At 42.2% G+C, this 16411-nt stretch overlaps 1 protein-coding gene across 2 annotated transcripts in view; it reads left to right on the top strand.

Annotated features, from left to right (window-relative positions):
* dnpep (aspartyl aminopeptidase) overlaps positions 1-16411 on the top strand; it is a 44715-nt gene that overhangs the window by 26112 nt on the left and 2192 nt on the right. The window contains exons 8-14 of one of the 2 annotated variants that reach the window (XM_060918987.1): positions 3495-3602; positions 13629-13706; positions 13807-13881; positions 14095-14255; positions 15456-15495; positions 15576-15677; positions 15824-15991. In XM_060918987.1, the coding sequence (XP_060774970.1) occupies positions 3495-3602; positions 13629-13706; positions 13807-13881; positions 14095-14255; positions 15456-15495; positions 15576-15677; positions 15824-15991 (732 nt within the window). The remainder of the gene's footprint in view (positions 1-3494; positions 3603-13628; positions 13707-13806; positions 13882-14094; positions 14256-15455; positions 15496-15575; positions 15678-15823; positions 15992-16411) is intronic. The other variant, XM_060918988.1, reaches the window with a different exon arrangement.

Below are 16411 nucleotides of genomic sequence, written 5' to 3' on the forward strand. Positions count from 1 at the left end.
GGAGCGTGGAGTTTGAACATATTTGAATTTCACTGTTCTGATGGTCTCCTTGCCACAACCATCTTCATCTACAAGATGCTATTTTCCCACCAAAATGATGCTTCCGAACATCTCCAAAGATGCACGAAGACGACACACTCCTGCCGCGGAGCATGATGAAAACAAAGATGACGGACCTCGTATCGAAAAGGTGCATTTTACGAACAATTTCTTCACAATTCTGGGTAAAATATCAGTAATAAAATTGTTAATTTGTATCGAAAACGTACTGGCCCGCCCGGGCCACTGTTTGGCCAAATTTGGTGGCCCGAACTGGCCCAAAAGACGTAAAAAAACACCGCCGGGTCATCGGGCAAGTACTAATGTCGAGCCCTGCCTCAGCACATAAGCACAAAAATAACACGGTACACTTTACACATGATTCGGGACTCGAGGGGGAAGGGGGGTGAGGGAGAGGGTGGAGGCATAGGTAACACAGCGCAAGCAAGCAGTCCAGTCCTGCAGCCAGACAGCGCTTACCGACTTGTCACACTGGGGGTAAAAGTGGCGACCGTGGGAAGAGAGGGGAGGAATACGAGAGAGTCTAGCAGCAGTGACCTCCAGGGGTGAATTGTTTCCCCAGCAACGGCCTTGGTCTGAGGGAGCCGAAAGCAGATAAGATTGGGATTGTTTGGTCTTGGGGAGAGTAGATGCATTCCTTTACACAACTACTCTGTCCATTCTGGTCTTTGAATCAAATCCATTTTCCTTTGCAAAGCTGAAAGCTTCTCCATGATGTTATCCATGTTGCAGTTCAAGTTCTGAATAGCCACAGTCTGAGTGCCGAAAGCTCTGCCCACCGCTTCAATCATGTCGGGCAGCTTTATGGGGCTTTGGACAAGATGAAAAGATGTTCTTTTCTGATTTCCTCGATAAACCAGGGCAATGCCTAATCCAATCAGCAAAAGTCCTGTAATCATGGTTCCGAATAGGTAGATGTCTTCAATGTCCTCCACAGAGAGAACCGCCAGGCACACGACCCGCCACCGCTCCCATGCATCCATCGTGTAGCCAGCTGCGAACGTTCCGGCAGGACAGGCTGGTTCCCCTGAACCCAGGCTTCTTGTCGAGAAGATTGTGTCAATTGCGTGAGAGGCAGAGAAATGCCACTGCCTTCCGTGAGAGCACGGCGAGATTTCAATTGGATTCAAGTCAGGATTTTGACTAGTCCACTCCAAAACCGTGATTTTTATTTATTTTGAGTCATTCAGAGGTGGACTTGCTTGTGTGCTTCAGATCAATGTCCTGCTGCATAATCTAGGTGCGCTTGAGCTTTAGGTCACGAACCGATGGGTGGATTCTCCTTTGGGATTTTCTGGTAGACAGCAGAATTCATGGTTCCATCAATTATGGCAAGTCGTCCAGGTCCTGAAGCAGAAAAGCAGCCCTGGACCATCACACTACCACCACTGTGTTTGACTGTTGGTATGATGTTCTTATTTTGGAATGCTGTGTTAGCCTTATGCCAAATGTACAGAGACCCATGTCTTCCACAATGTTTTCTATTTTTGACTCATCAGTCCACAGAATATTTTCCTAAAAGTCTTGGGGGTCATCAAGATGCTTTTTGGCAAATGTGAGACAAGGCTTTTTCTTTTTGGTCAGTAGTGGTTTGTGTCTTGCAACTCTACCATGGATGCCATTTTTGCCCAGTGCCTTCCTTCTACAATAGTAGAATCATGAATACTGACCATAACTGAGGCAAGTGAGGCCTGCAGTTCTTTAGATGTTCTTTTTTGACCACCTGGATCAGTGGTCGAAGTGCTCTTGGTTGAATTTTGGAAGGCCAGCCACTCCTGGGAAGGTTTGCCACTGTTCCAGGTTTGTAGATAATGGCTCCCACTGTGGTTTGCTGGAGTCCCAGAGCCTTGGCAATAGTTTTGTAACCCTTTCCAGACTGAAAGATTTCATTTATTTTGTTGCACATCTGTTCTTGTAGCTCTTTACTTCGCAGCATCTCTAAGATCCATTAGCCTACTTCACATTGCCAGCCTGGTTCTACCTTGCCTGGGACAGAGTCCACCAGGGGATGAGGTATTGTTTTCAGTCAGGTTGGTTGGTTTGTTTGTTTTGTTTGTTTTTCTGTTAATGATATGGGAAAATGGCTGGATCAATCTTTATGAAACTTTCAGGATAGATGGGCATTGGTCTCAAATTGGCCTCTAACATTTTGAGGGTCATCTGGTCAAAGGTCACCAAAAAAGTCAAAATTGTTTGTTGTGGCTGCTGCCTCATATACAGGCACCAGCCACTATGTCATCGCGCTGTAGGAGTGTAACGATCGCGCACTGCACATGTGCATACACGTGTTCCGATTAAAATGGCCGGTGAGTGTATATAATTTGGTTCAGCATTCGAAATAAATGGACTAGAGTAAAGAAATTGCTTTCAGACATGTTTATGCTTATTACAGAAGGAAAGTGCATTCCACTGGGCTCTAGCACCGGGCCATTTCTGGTAAATAAGAGTTTCCGTCATGGCGACAGCGTGTGTATGTCAGCCTCGGTTTCGAGGTTTCAGTTTCGAAAACTGTAAGAGTAGAATAATATAAAGTACAGACACTTGGTATATTTTACTTCTGTGATTTTTTTTTTTTTTAAATTGTTCATTTTTGGATTACGCTTCATTTTGTGGCTACTGCCTCATAGAGTAAATATATATGCTGTACTGTATGGACATGGTATCAGAAAACAATTTTATTTATAAGCAGTAGCCACATGTACCCATAGGGTACCTATTTTTTTTCACGATCTTGTCCTTCATATTCATCATAAGTGCTACCGGGCGAGGTTTGTTTTGCCTGGCAACGCTTGTCATATTTAGATTGAACTGGCCCGGCAGTAATCTTGCCTGGGTGTGTTTAGTGAAATTGAACCCAGTTATCAATTAAATCCAGTTAATTATTTGATTGGTTGAGGGGGGTAAATACTTTTTTCACATCAGGCCAGGTAGGGTTGGGTAACTCCCCAACCCCCCCCCCCCCCCCCCCCCCAATATCAGTAAATGAAGTCATCGTTTGAAAACTGCATTTCGCGTTTACTTGGGCTATCTTTGTTAAATATTAAAATGAGTTAGATGACATTCAAGTGTAACGTATACAAAAATGGAACAAATCAGGAAGGGGGCAAATACTTTTCACAGCACTGGAGATGGAATAGACATGTTCTTTCATGATCCATGTCAAACCTTCCATTTTCAGCCTTTTTTTTTTTCCTCTCTCAAATTTATGCCCACAGTCAGGCCAAATAGTTTCCTATTTACTGACTATACAGGATACAACATAAGTGTTTTCGGACGACGCAGTGAACAGATTATTTCAAGAGGAATGATCATGTGGGATCTTTTTATAATTTGAATTTGTAAATGTAATACAAAAATTGAGTAAAAGTCAAACAGTGATTGACAGACCTGTAACGGACATTTTAGATCATTGTAGATTTCTGTGTGTTCCTCAGGCAGAGAAACACCACCCGGTTCTGATCCAGCTGCTCTGTAACGAGTTGAAGGTCAAGTCTGATGCGCTGCTGGATTTTGAGCTGTGTCTGGCAGACACACAGCCAGGGGTGAGTCCTCTGAAGAGAAACTGTCCAGGCGTTTTGCTTTTCACAGCCAATTAGAGGGCATTGGTGCCACGTTTGAGCCTGCAGCAGAGCGCCTGTCAGGACCATCCAGGGAGGATCAAGGCGACTGTGGACGAGGGTTCATTTGTACAACTCTGTCTGATCCTGTCTCTCTGCATTTATCAGTATAATGGGTTCATGCCTGGCTTGAATCCATCTGTGGTGTAGTTGCTCTGACAGGTTACAAGACTGAAACTGTTTGATATGAGACCAAATGGGTTAATATTAAAAATGAAGATTTTATTTGAGATCTTTGATTTGATCATTTTATTTGAGATTCAGATTGTCAAATTGGCTATGAACAAAAATACAAAACCATACTAAATACGAATAGACACTATATGTGGTCCATGGAATTTGCACAGGGGTGGTATAGATATTGGCGTATTATGATGCACTATCTAGCAGTGACTCTGGTCATGATCGTAACTATCAGCTATCGATAAATTGGTGCTTCTGTTATGAAACCATTATGCTTGATAGTATAGAGTTTCATGATAGACACAAAACTATCACACTTTGGAGATACGCAGAACCTTTATTTTTAAATACATTTCTGAGTGGATAGTATCTCCATCCCTGACTCTTGTATGCTGCATAAATGGGAATTAAAAATGTATATTTTTGAGCGTTAAAATCAACCACACAGTTGGCATTCGAGCTGCCCCACTGAGCCAGCCAGCACTGAGTGCATGACGTCATGGCGGTAACCGGTTTTAAGGCCAAGGCCTTTGACAGCTATAGACCCTTTTCAGTCACGTGACCTTCGTAAACGCGACCGCCATTTTGGACATGTAGTGGACTTCGGCTCGAATCAGTTTGAATGCGAGGAAGGCGACAAACGAAAAACATAAAAGAAAAAGGAGCGAGATGCAGAAAACACCTTCACTATCCAGCGACGTAGGGCATTTACAGGGCGAGCAGAGGGGGAGGTATTTGCAAAAATTGAGGTTAGCAGGCTGCTTCCTCCAGGATTGTTCACTGACGTACGGAAGTACACCAAGCCCTCGTCTTTACCTGACTTCGGCCCACATGATCTGTATACCTATGTCATTAAAAACCCATCGCCATACACATACACGCCAACGTCCGAGGTTCCGGAGCGCGCTCCGGCTTGCTCCAGGAGTGCTCCGGCCGAGGTTACGGAGCGCGCTCCGGCTTGCTCCGGAGCAAGCCGGAGCGCGCTGCTTAATTTGAGGGCAACCTCAGCCGGAGTGTGCTCCGAACCTCGGCCGGAGCACTCCGGGAGCAAGCTGAAGCGCGCTGCTTAATTTGAGGGCAACCTCGGCCGGAGTGTGCTCCGGAACCTCGGCCGGAGCACTCCGGGAGCAAGCCGAAGCGCGCTGCTTAATTTGAGGGGAATCTCGGCCGGAGCATTCCGGGAGCAAGCCGGCGCGCGCTGCTTAATTTGAGGGAGAGCAAGCCGGAGCGCGCTCCGGAACCTCGGACGTTGGCTCCGGCAGCTATTTATACTGGATCCGGTGTAAATAGCTGCCGGATCATAATTACAGTAAACTAGTAAATACAGTAAAGGAAAAACTTGAGACTGAAAGGTTTTAACAGTCATCCAAATGACTGAACGTAAACATTGCTACAGTAACATACCAGCTACTATGTTGTTGACATTAGTTAGTCAACAATAGCTACTACAGAAGAACAAAGAGGTTACAATGGGTTATTTTAGCCTATTTGGTTACACACTCGCCGCCACAGAATGTTAACACCAATGTAATGCCTTTTCTGGCTAATTTTATTCGTCTTACCTCCAACAAAGTGGTCACTACACAAGCGTTGGTATGCCGAGGGCTGCCAATCTGTTAATGGCCGCTATCCATCTTCTCCGTCGGGATCCGATAAAATGATAACCCTTGCCTTGTTTGTTGATGGTTACTACATCCAGGTGCACAACAATATAGTGGCATGATGGAAGTCTTGCTGAAAGTAAAAACTTTCTTTGCTGCCGTTCCTCAATGTTGGCTGTAGTAAACTACTGGTAGTACACGTCCAAAATGGCGGCCGCGTTTGTCGTGACGTCACGTGAAAAGGGTCCATAGACCAAAGCCAGACTCGGCAGGCGAGAATGGTTGCAATGGCCTCTTCGTTCGGATTTATTGGAGATTCTTCAGATAGTAATGCATCGGACTGTGATAGTCCTGAAATTGGAGTGTGTGTACATGCTACTGCTATACACGTAGAACTGTATCGGTTCGAACCATCAGAAGGTGAATCCGATAGTAACCCGTCAGCCACGGAGGCCCCCACCTTATGAAACAAAGCCGTGTAGAGAATTGGATGGAATTGAACTGACAGTCTCATGTGACTCTCATTAAAACAGGATAGGTGTTATAACTTATGCAACATACATGTACATGCATGTATTTTCACTGATAAAACGTAAAAGGCTAATTAAATAATCAGATGAACTGAGACGATCACATTCTGAAGCAAATTTAAATAATCTCATACTGGTAACTTAAACACAATACAAGTTACATGTATTAATCTAAATGCAGGTAAACAATGAGTGGTGGTGGTGTTATGCAACCAAATGAGAGTCGCATCTTACCCGTCTGTGTTCTTGCTTCTTGAAGGCCAATCTTGTGGCTGATTTTGTTTTTGAAACAATCTGACTTTCAGTTCTTCATTCATTTGCTTCTTCCACGTAAGGGCGAGATATTGCTGCTGAGGCAAGCATATCCAGCAGGGTAAGAAAACAAAAAAGCGACTGGTCCACTCGTTCTCCATTTTCTCCATACTAAGTACTCTGCCATTACTGCTTGGCTCACACTCTGCGATAACTGGTGCGACTAAACTTGCTTTCCTTTTCTTGTAGTTTTCTTTTTCTTTAATTGTTGGTACTGCACCCTCTTTCAATACGGGCTTATAGCCAACGCTCCTCAACAGATCAGAGGTTTCATACGAGTCTTCAGTAAAATGTGCCCATGAACAACTCGCAAAACATGTCTGTCTTTGCAGTTTGAACATTCTTGGGCTGTGGATGCAACATAAATCCACCTTCCGTCGTGTTGCTGCACCCACAGCAACATGGCATGGCGATTAAATTAGCTCAAAATGGAGGATCGAAGTTGCAGTTAGCTCTGTTTTAGTATAGCGAAAATGTGACGGATAGCCTTCTTGCTGTGATGTGACGTCACAGATGTCAAGGTCATTCACTCAGACCGCTACCTATATGAATCATTTTAATCGTAAAAATGACTATATATTAGATTTATTGTTGATGCTTAAAACTGTTCCTGTGCCATTCTTGAGGTCTCAAGGCATTTATAAACAAAAAGTGAGGCAATGGTTCTGCGTATCTCTTTTAAACATGGAAACACACTCGGGGCTCCTGAGTGTCATGATAAATCATTCACCTTATTGGGAGATCATGAGTGGTCCTGATGATGCCACAGGCATCGGTGACTGGGAGCAACAGGAGCAAAATTGGCTCTGGTTTCTCTCCTGTCAATCATGGTGATACAAGCATCTGTTAGCTCATGTTTGCTCAAGAGGGTAGATGGCACTTTCCTCATACTGTTACACCACCCTGTGATGCAGCAGATTGAAAAGATGCAATTTGCTGGCATCATGTGTCTCAGAAGAACATCATGTTGGTCTTTAATCTTCCCGGTGTCGTACGAGGGTGGGAGTAAAATGGAGGTGGTGGGATGATGGGGCAGTTCTGAAATTTTTCCATTTCTCAAGGATTGTCAATGATCGGCTGCTTATAGTATGCACGAGAAAAAAATATATCTTCTCCAGCAGGGGTTTTGGTTTCATTCCTATCAAGCCAGAGCCACATCTTGTTCCATCTGTTTGATCAGTTGATCTTTGCTTTCAATAGACTGTTAAGTGTGCCTTCAGCTTGGCTTAGTGAAAAACTGCACCTGCACCGGTGCTTTCCAGATAAGATTGGACACCCCTGCTCCTGTGGCATTCCATAAATTTAAATTAAAATTTTTTTTTTTTTAAACCTACAACCCCGATTCCAAAAAAAGTTGGGACAAAGTACAAATTGTAAATAAAAACGGAATGCAATGATGTGGAAGTTTCAAAATTCCATATTTTATTCAGAATAGAACATAGATGACACATCAAATGTTTAAACTGAGAAAATGTATCATTTAAAGAGAAAAATTAGGTGATTTTTAAATTTCATGACAACAACGCATCTCAAAGTTGGGACAAGGCCATGTTTACCACTGAGACATCCCCTTTTCTCTTTACAACAGTCTGTAAACGTCTGGGGACTGAGGAGACAAGTTGCTCAAGTTTAGGGATAGGAATGTTAACCCATTCTTGTCTAATGTAGGATTCTAGTTGCTCAACTGTCTTGGGTCTTTTTTTGTCGTATCTTCCGTTTTATGATGCACCAAATGTTTTCTATGGGTGAAAGATCTGGACTGCAGGCTGGCCAGTTCAGTACCCAGACCCTTCTTCTACGCAGCCATGATGCTGTAATTGATGCAGTATGTGGTTTGGCATTGTCATGTTGGAAAATGCAAGGTCTTCCCTGAAAGAGACGTCGTCTGGATGGGAGCATATATTGCTCTAGAACAGGGGTTCTCAACCTTTTGCAACCTGGGCCCCACCAAAGCTGGTTCATTGCAGTTGGGGGCCCCTCTTCTCGCCCCGCCCCCATCCCCCCCCCCCCCCCCCCCCCCCAACACACTCACCCGCAGTGACTCCACCCGACCTACAGCACCTTATATTGACCGATAGATAGATAGATAGATAGATAGATAGATAGATAGATAGATAGATAGATAGATAGCCCTGGGCTAGATTATTATTATTATTATTATTATTATTATTATTATTTTTATTATTATTATTATTAGTAGCAGTAGCAGCAGTAGTAGCATTATCCATTCCATAGAAATACATAGGCCTATTATCATTATTAGGCTATTGTTATAATTGGCAGTAGCACCACATTTTCTAATCTGCTTTCGGGCATTATTATTATTATTATTATTATTATTGCCTATTATCATTACTAAGCTGTTGGCAGTAGTACAAGACTTATGTTCTTTCAGGCATTATTATTATTATTATTAGGCCTATTATTATTATTATTATTATTATTGCTGTTGTTGATATTATTATTATTATTATTATGCTATTATTATTAATAGGCATTATTATTATTATTATTATTAGTGTTTTTATTAGGTATTTTATTAGGCTTATCATTAGCTGGCTATTGATATCATTGGGAATTGGGACCAGGCGTGAATTTAGGTTTTACTTTTTACTGTGCCTTTGTGATCTGCATTTGTGTTAATGCGAGACCTGAGCCTGCTTTGCCTTACAAAGATCCTCGATTCTTGGCGAAATGTTTGACAAGCACAGTCTCAAGTCATCCTCAATTTGCGCACGATTGCGATATTTCGTTTTGAGCGCAGTCATTTTTGAAAATCCTGCCTCACACAAGTAGGTCGATGCGAATGGGATGAGCAGTTTCAAGGCTACGTCACACAGTTGCGGGTACTCCTGCATCAATGCTGCCCAGAATGTCGAAAGAGGGCATGAGGTGAAGACTGCCTTAAGTCTACTGTCACTCTTCAGCTCAATAAGCTGTTCCTGCATGTCAACTGGAAGTTCGTCAGCAGTACACACAAATGGATCTCGAACCCACGCAAAAGAGCGATAATCCTCTGAAGTATGCCGCAAACTGTTTTCTCATTACCGACAGGTGCTCTGACGCTGCTTGAAAGACAGATGAGAAATCGTGGGAAGTGCCTGCATTACTGATAAAGTCTGCAAGGCTTGGGAACATATCACAGTTCCCCCGACTGATGCGGCCACACACACAAGATTTTATGATAGATTGATAGATTTTATAATAGTATTGATTTGTATGTAATAGTCCAATGTCCTGCATTTTGACATGGGTAAATGTGTTGCATCTGCTTAGCTACTATAGCCTGTTAGCCCCAGATTTTTTTTTTCCTCCATACATGAAGCCTACTCGCGACCCCCCTGGAGTACCTCCGCGCCCCACCAGGGGGGCGCGCCCCCCCGGTTGAGAACCACTGCTCTAGAACCTGGATATACCTTTCAGCATTGATGGTGTCTTTCCAAATGTGTAAGCTGCCCATGCCACACGCACTAATGCAACCCCATACCATCAGAGATGCAGGCTTCTGAACTGAGCGCTGATGACAACTTGGGTCGTTCTTCTCCTCTTTAGTCCGAATGACACGGCGTCCCTGATTTCCATAAAGAACTTCAAATTTTGATTCGTCTGACCACAGAACAGTTTTCCACTTTGCCACAGTCCATTTTAAATGAGCCTTGACCCAGAGAAGACGTCTGCGCTTCTGGATCATGTTTAGATACGGCTTCTTCTTTGAACTATAGAGTTTTAGCTGGCAATGGCGGATGGCATGGTGAATTGTGTTCACAGATAATGTTCTCTGGAAATATTCCTGAGCCCATTTTGTGATTTCCAATACAGAAGCATGCCTGTATGTGATGCAGTGCCGTCTAAGGGCCCGAAGATCACGGGCACCCAGTATGGTTTTCCGGCCTTGACCCTTACGCACAGATTCTTCCAGATTCTCTGAATCTTTTGATGATATTATGCACTGTAGATGACCATGTTCAAACTCTTTGCAATTTTACACTGTCGAACTTCTTTCTGATATTGCTCCACTATTTGTCGGCGCAGAATTAGGGGGATTGGTGATCCTCTTCCCATCTTTACTTCTGAGAGCCGCTGCTACGCCAAGATGCTCTTTTTATACCCAGTCATGTTAATGCAGGGCTCGAAATTCATATTTTTTTTTTTTTTTTCGCCAGCCGAACTAGTTACCTTCCAAAGTAACTAGCCAAACGGAAGATCAACTCGCCAAAATTTGTTCATGTATGAATTTTACTTCTGTCAAAAATAACACGAGAGTAGTTACCATTGTTCATGACTAATGTGCATTTATTTCAAGACACGAGTATTTTGATACTTTTTTTTTTTTTGCACACTTTACAAATTGGCATTTGCTGTTCCACATCCTCCTCGCGATATCCAAAAAAATGCCAGATGACTGACCCCTTACTAGTTCTTTTAGGAACCAATCCGTCCGCTTCCATTTTTAATTTGTCGCCGAAATTGACAGAGCTTACACGGTAGCCTGTGCAACACCAGCGATTGCATGAACTGAGTCAGCGCTGTAAACCGGAGCTAGAAAATCTTCCCAGAAGTTCCTTTCAGCACCGAGATGCTGCCTGGGATAGGTTGGCGAGTGTGTGATTGTTTTTTTTTTTTTTTTTTTTTTTTTTTTTTTTTAACCCTTAGGCAGCCTCTCACATTACTGCCTGAGGGACAGGGAGAAAACCACCGGAAAAGGTTTTAAACAAACACAAGTCGGCAGATGACCATAAAATACTCGATAGTTACGATATACTGTAATAATTTTATGTATCTCACACAGAATTTTCGGAGATATATTGAGTATATTCGATATATCGCACAGCCCTAGTCTGAATCTTGTATAATATAATTATTTTATTTATTTATTTTTTTCAACTAGCCAGCCGGGCTGCCTAGTGACAGGAATTACCCGCCAAATGACAAATTAAGTCACCTCGGGTGACCGGACCACCGCGAATTTCGAGCCCTGTGATGACCTATTGCCAATTGACCTAATGAGTTGCAATTTGGTCCTCCAGCTGTTCCTTTTTTGTACCTTTTAACTTTTCCAGCCTCTTATTGCCCCTGTCCCAACTTTTTTGAGATGTGTTGCTGTCATGAAATTTCAAATGAGCCAATATTTGGCATGAAATTTCAAAATGTATCACTTTCAACATTTGATATGTTGTCTATGTTCTATTGTGAATACAATATCAGTTTTTGAGATTTGTAAATTATTGCATTCCGTTTTTATTTACAATTTGTACTTTGTCCCAACTTTTTTGGAATCGGGGTTGTACGAGTAGGCATATCAAATGCTCCCTGGCCGTGCTGTGAAAATTGTCCATGCAGACATTCATCTAAGTTTCCAAATCTGTCATTGCTTAACTCTTTAATATTTTCTACTGTGAAATACTATCATTAAAAAGCTTATTAGTTCTGCTTTCCGAAGAAATTTATCTCATTAAGATCTGTTGAGGGTGGCATGTGGTGTAGTGGTTAGCGCTGTCGCCTCACAGCAAGAAGGTCCGGGTTCGAGCCCCGTGGCCGGCGAGGGCCTTTCTGTGCGGAGTTTGCATGTTCTCCCCGTGTCCGTGTGGGTTTCCTCCGGGTGCTCCGGTTTCCCCCACAGTCCAAAGACATGCAGGTTAGGTTAACTGGTGGCTCTAAATTGACCGTAGGTGTGAATGTGAGTGTGAATGGTTGTCTGTGTCAGCCCTGTGATGACCTGGCGACTTGTCCAGGGTGTACCCTGCCTTTTGCCTGTAGTCAGCTGGGATAGGCTCCAGCTTGCCTGCGACCCTGTAGAACAGGATAAAGCGGCTAGAGATAATGAGATGAGAAAATCTGTTGAGTACTTTCGGAGTAATGGCAGGTTGAAGTTGGTACAACGGAGTGCGCTCGCGGGACGTCGGGAAACTGACGGTGCTTTTTGAGTCACAGGAAAGCAGTCAGGCTCACTCTCTTTCTTCTGATTGGTTTCTGACTGGATTACTTGTGAATATCAATCAGATTTACTTTTTATAAGGATGTTCTCTCGCGCTCTGTTTCCAATGAAGTATTCAGCAAAATTTTCCGTCAGGTAATTTTCATGTTATGCTTCACGGGAGATTTGAATTGAGTTTTCATAGCTTTACCTACTTATTTTTTCAAATCAAACATTCATGTAAAGAATTGACTATTTTAGAATATATCTGTAGTTTTGATGAAAAATATTGAGCTCTTAGTGGTCAGAATGAGATTTAAAAAAGGAAGTCAGAAATGCGAGTGTCAGTTTCAATTCATTTCATTGGAATTGTTTCTTGGATGTGGCTCACAGTCATGTTTCCACCCCCACCCCCCGAGGTTCACCTTGAAAGCTATGAATATTAATCAAAATAATCATTTATATTCTTTAATATAAACACTAGTAGGCCCTACTTAGAAATACAAAGGCTTACAGAGCACAAAGAGGGTATTAGATTTTTTTTTTCTTTTTTTAAATTTTGATAGAGAATGGTAGATGTGAGTGACATTCAAAACTTGAGCCCTGCTCAACCATTTATACCGGTTGGCCCTGCTATTTGAATCTGAGGGGGGAAAAAAAAACTTGATTGTAAATTCTCCCACTTATTCCCACATACTTAAGTTATTCCACGAAATCGAGTCGTACATGACGCGCCTCGTTGGCTATAAGCCATGTACGACGAGATTGAGTAGAATAACCGTTTTATTCTATCCACCTTCACTGGATTTTGAGAAACGGAGCACTTTTCTTTTTTGCAAATTCGATAAATTCCAACTTTGTACAAAACATCCAACAAAATAATTTCTGCTTAGAATATAAACAAATAGGAGAAATAACAGCAGCAATTCGTGAAAAGAGATACTTTTATTCCATATTTTGTTGCCTTTTTTTTGTTTGTTTTTCATCCTCGATTGGTTCAGCAGCACGCTCCACCATTTTCTTCTTTGTTTTTTATTTTGGGTGGTTGGCAAACCAACTTAAAGGTGCGTTACCGCCACCGACTGGGCTGGAGTGTGGAACAGGAGCTATTTGGGCAGGGCGAACTATTCTTTTAGCTATTCTTTTATGTTTTTTAAATACTTGATATATCTGACTTCATGCGTTCTGCCATTTTGTTTTTCTCTACTCCTGGTATATGAGCTAATAGCCTAGTCGTAGAGTAGCCAATCAGAGCATGCGATTGCTCATATCCAGTGGATATGGATCGAATAATTATTATTGGGATTTTGTTCACTAATAATTTTAGAATCATGTTCAACATCTACACTAAGGATGAGCTTGGATTGCTCCAATCTTAAGAATAAATGTTAATGTGTGTTCCACTTTACAGGCACTAGGAGGTGTGTATGAAGAGTTTATTTTTTCTCCTCGTCTGGACAACCTTCACAGCTGCTTCTGTGCTCTGACTGTAAGTTTCAGTACGTTTTTATTACCCCAGTCATGTAACCCTGTACACACAACCCAACAAATGCTGCTTTTACAGTGTCCCATGTCCTAATCTGTTTCAGGCTCTGATAGACACTAGTACTTCTCTCTCAGGAGACCCAAATATCCGTATGGTCGCGCTGTACGACAACGAAGAGGTGAGCAAAATATTTTGATTCGCTTTATCAAAACCTACCCACTTAGACGTGTGATGCTGTGGTAGAGTTTCCAGAAGGAAAAAAAAACAAGCTTAATGTTAGCTTTGCTTCGGTCAACATTATAACTTGTAGATAAAATAATGCACCATTTTTTACATTTGTTTTGTAGTTTTGATTTAAACCTTCGTCAAATCTTTGACCTTTGTCCTGCAGGTAGGGTCAGAGAGTGCTCAGGGCGCCATGTCAAATCTGACAGAGCTTATTCTGCGTCGCCTGGCAACCAGCCAAGAAAATCTAACTGCCTTTCAGGAGGCCATGCCCATGTCTTTTATGATCAGCGCTGACATGGCTCATGCTCTGCACCCAAACTACCAGTCAGTTACTGTGCCAATCACTGCATATTTTTTTTAAAATATAAACTAATCATTCAGTTACAGCTGTGTGAAGAAATGTCTTGAACCTGTGATGGAAGAGATTAAAGCGTTAAAAGGCAACAACACTACAAACATAGTAGTGTCAGACTATGAAAACAAATGGCCTTAATAACTGGTCTTTTTATCCCCTGCTGGCAGAAAGGCCCGAAGAGGGATTATGTTGTGGCGATGTCCGTCCCGGGAAGGGTACTCACATTTTGAAATCAACTCATTTCACAATTTTTGGAGGAATTTCACCAAACTTGGCAGGATTCTTTGTTATATGTCGGTAATGCGCGTATTGTAATTTCGTTAAATTTGGTCACATTTTACCAAAGTTACAGCCCTTGATTAACAAAATTATACTTTGACAATTTCATGAGTGCGTTTTCCTTCTGAAATCAACTCCTCTCACAATTTGTGGAGGAATTTCACCAAATCTGGTAAGAGGCATTGTTGTATGTTGGGAGTACGCATATTGTTTGTTCAATTCGGTCGCATTTTTACCAGAGTTGTGGCCCTTGATTAACAACCTTATACTTTCACAATTTCATGAAGGTGTGCTCGCCTTCTGACATCAACTCCTCTCGCAATTTTTGTACGAATTTCTCGAAGCTTGGTAAAACGCCTTGACGGTAATACGCATATTGCGATTTAACTTAATTTGTGAAAATTTCACCAGAATTTTGACCCTTGATTAAATAACTTGTACTTTGACAATTTCATGAGGGTGTACGTTCTTCTGAAATCAACTGCTCTCACAATTTGTGGAGGAATTTCACCAAACTTAGCAAAGGGCTTTGTTATATGACCGTTATTAAATTTCGTTTAATTTGGTCAAATTTTACCAGAGTTATGCCCTTGATTATTAATAAACTTTGGCAATTTCATCAAGGTGTGCTTGCTTTCTGAAATTAACTCCCCTCAATTTTTGGAGGCATTTCATGAAACTTGACAAGCTTCTTTGTTATATGTCGCTAATAGACATGTTGCAATTTCGTTCAATTCAGTCGCATTTTTACCAGAGTTGTGGCATAGTTGCCAGCGGGGGATCTTGTGCTCTCAGAGCACTCTTATTTTCAGTGCCTCTGGTCACTGTAAAAGGTTTATAGTTTTATGTGGTTGAAGATATTGATTTGCAATGTTTTTTCATTGTCTAAGAGATAAGCATGAAGAGAATCACAGACCTGCTTTCCATAAGGTATCGTAACCTTTCGTACACACCATTACACACTCTTCTTATCCTCTCCCTGTGTGCTGAACGTCTGTGTTCTGGTTTAGGGTCCAGTCATAAAGTTTAACAGCAACCAGCGATACGCCACCACCGCCGTAACTGCCTCAATCATACGAGAGATTGCAGGGAAGGTGGATGTGCCTCTTCAGGTATATACCTGTACTCAGTATTGACGTGCTTTTGCTCACTGTAAGGCACTGACTATTCAGGTGAAACTCATTCAGCTAAGGTCAGGTAAAACCAGATGGATAAAAATCTCACCATTTACTTGACTTGCATGTGGGTTATATACCAGGATGTGATGGTGCGGAACGACAGTCCCTGTGGAACAACCATCGGGCCTATCCTTGCTGCTCGGCTGGGAATTCCTGTTTTGGACATGGGCGCTCCACAGCTGGCCATGCACTCCATCAGAGAGATGTGCTGCACATCTGGAGTCCTCCAGACCACAACTCTATTCAAGGTCTTTCTGAACCTTGATGGCGTAATACCTCTGCGCCATCCTTTACCAGTTTTTATTGTTAAATAGAAGAAATAATTAAGCTGTGGTTCCTTTCAGCCTTAAAACTAGACGGCCTTTCGATTTCAAAAAAATCAGTGAAATTTGGTTCCCTCTGAAATTTAGTCATTGTGATACATGTTTTATTTTCGTAATATCTTAAAAAAAAATTCTGTGGCTGGGAAGTTTTTATTTGAGGGGATTCCCTAGCAAATAACATGCATGAAATCGCTCGCTTTGCGCAGTCAAACAGAGGAAGTCCGTGTGCACATGCGCAGGTTTACCTGCTTCTTCTTTTGGGTTTTACGGCAGCTAGCATCCACAATGTTGCATTACTGCCATCTACAGGTTTACTTTGACCGTGCACTGATGGTTACATCATTC

The sequence above is a fragment of the Neoarius graeffei genome, chromosome 4 (assembly GCF_027579695.1).
Source record: "Neoarius graeffei isolate fNeoGra1 chromosome 4, fNeoGra1.pri, whole genome shotgun sequence".
Taxonomy (NCBI): Eukaryota; Metazoa; Chordata; class Actinopteri; order Siluriformes; family Ariidae; genus Neoarius; species Neoarius graeffei.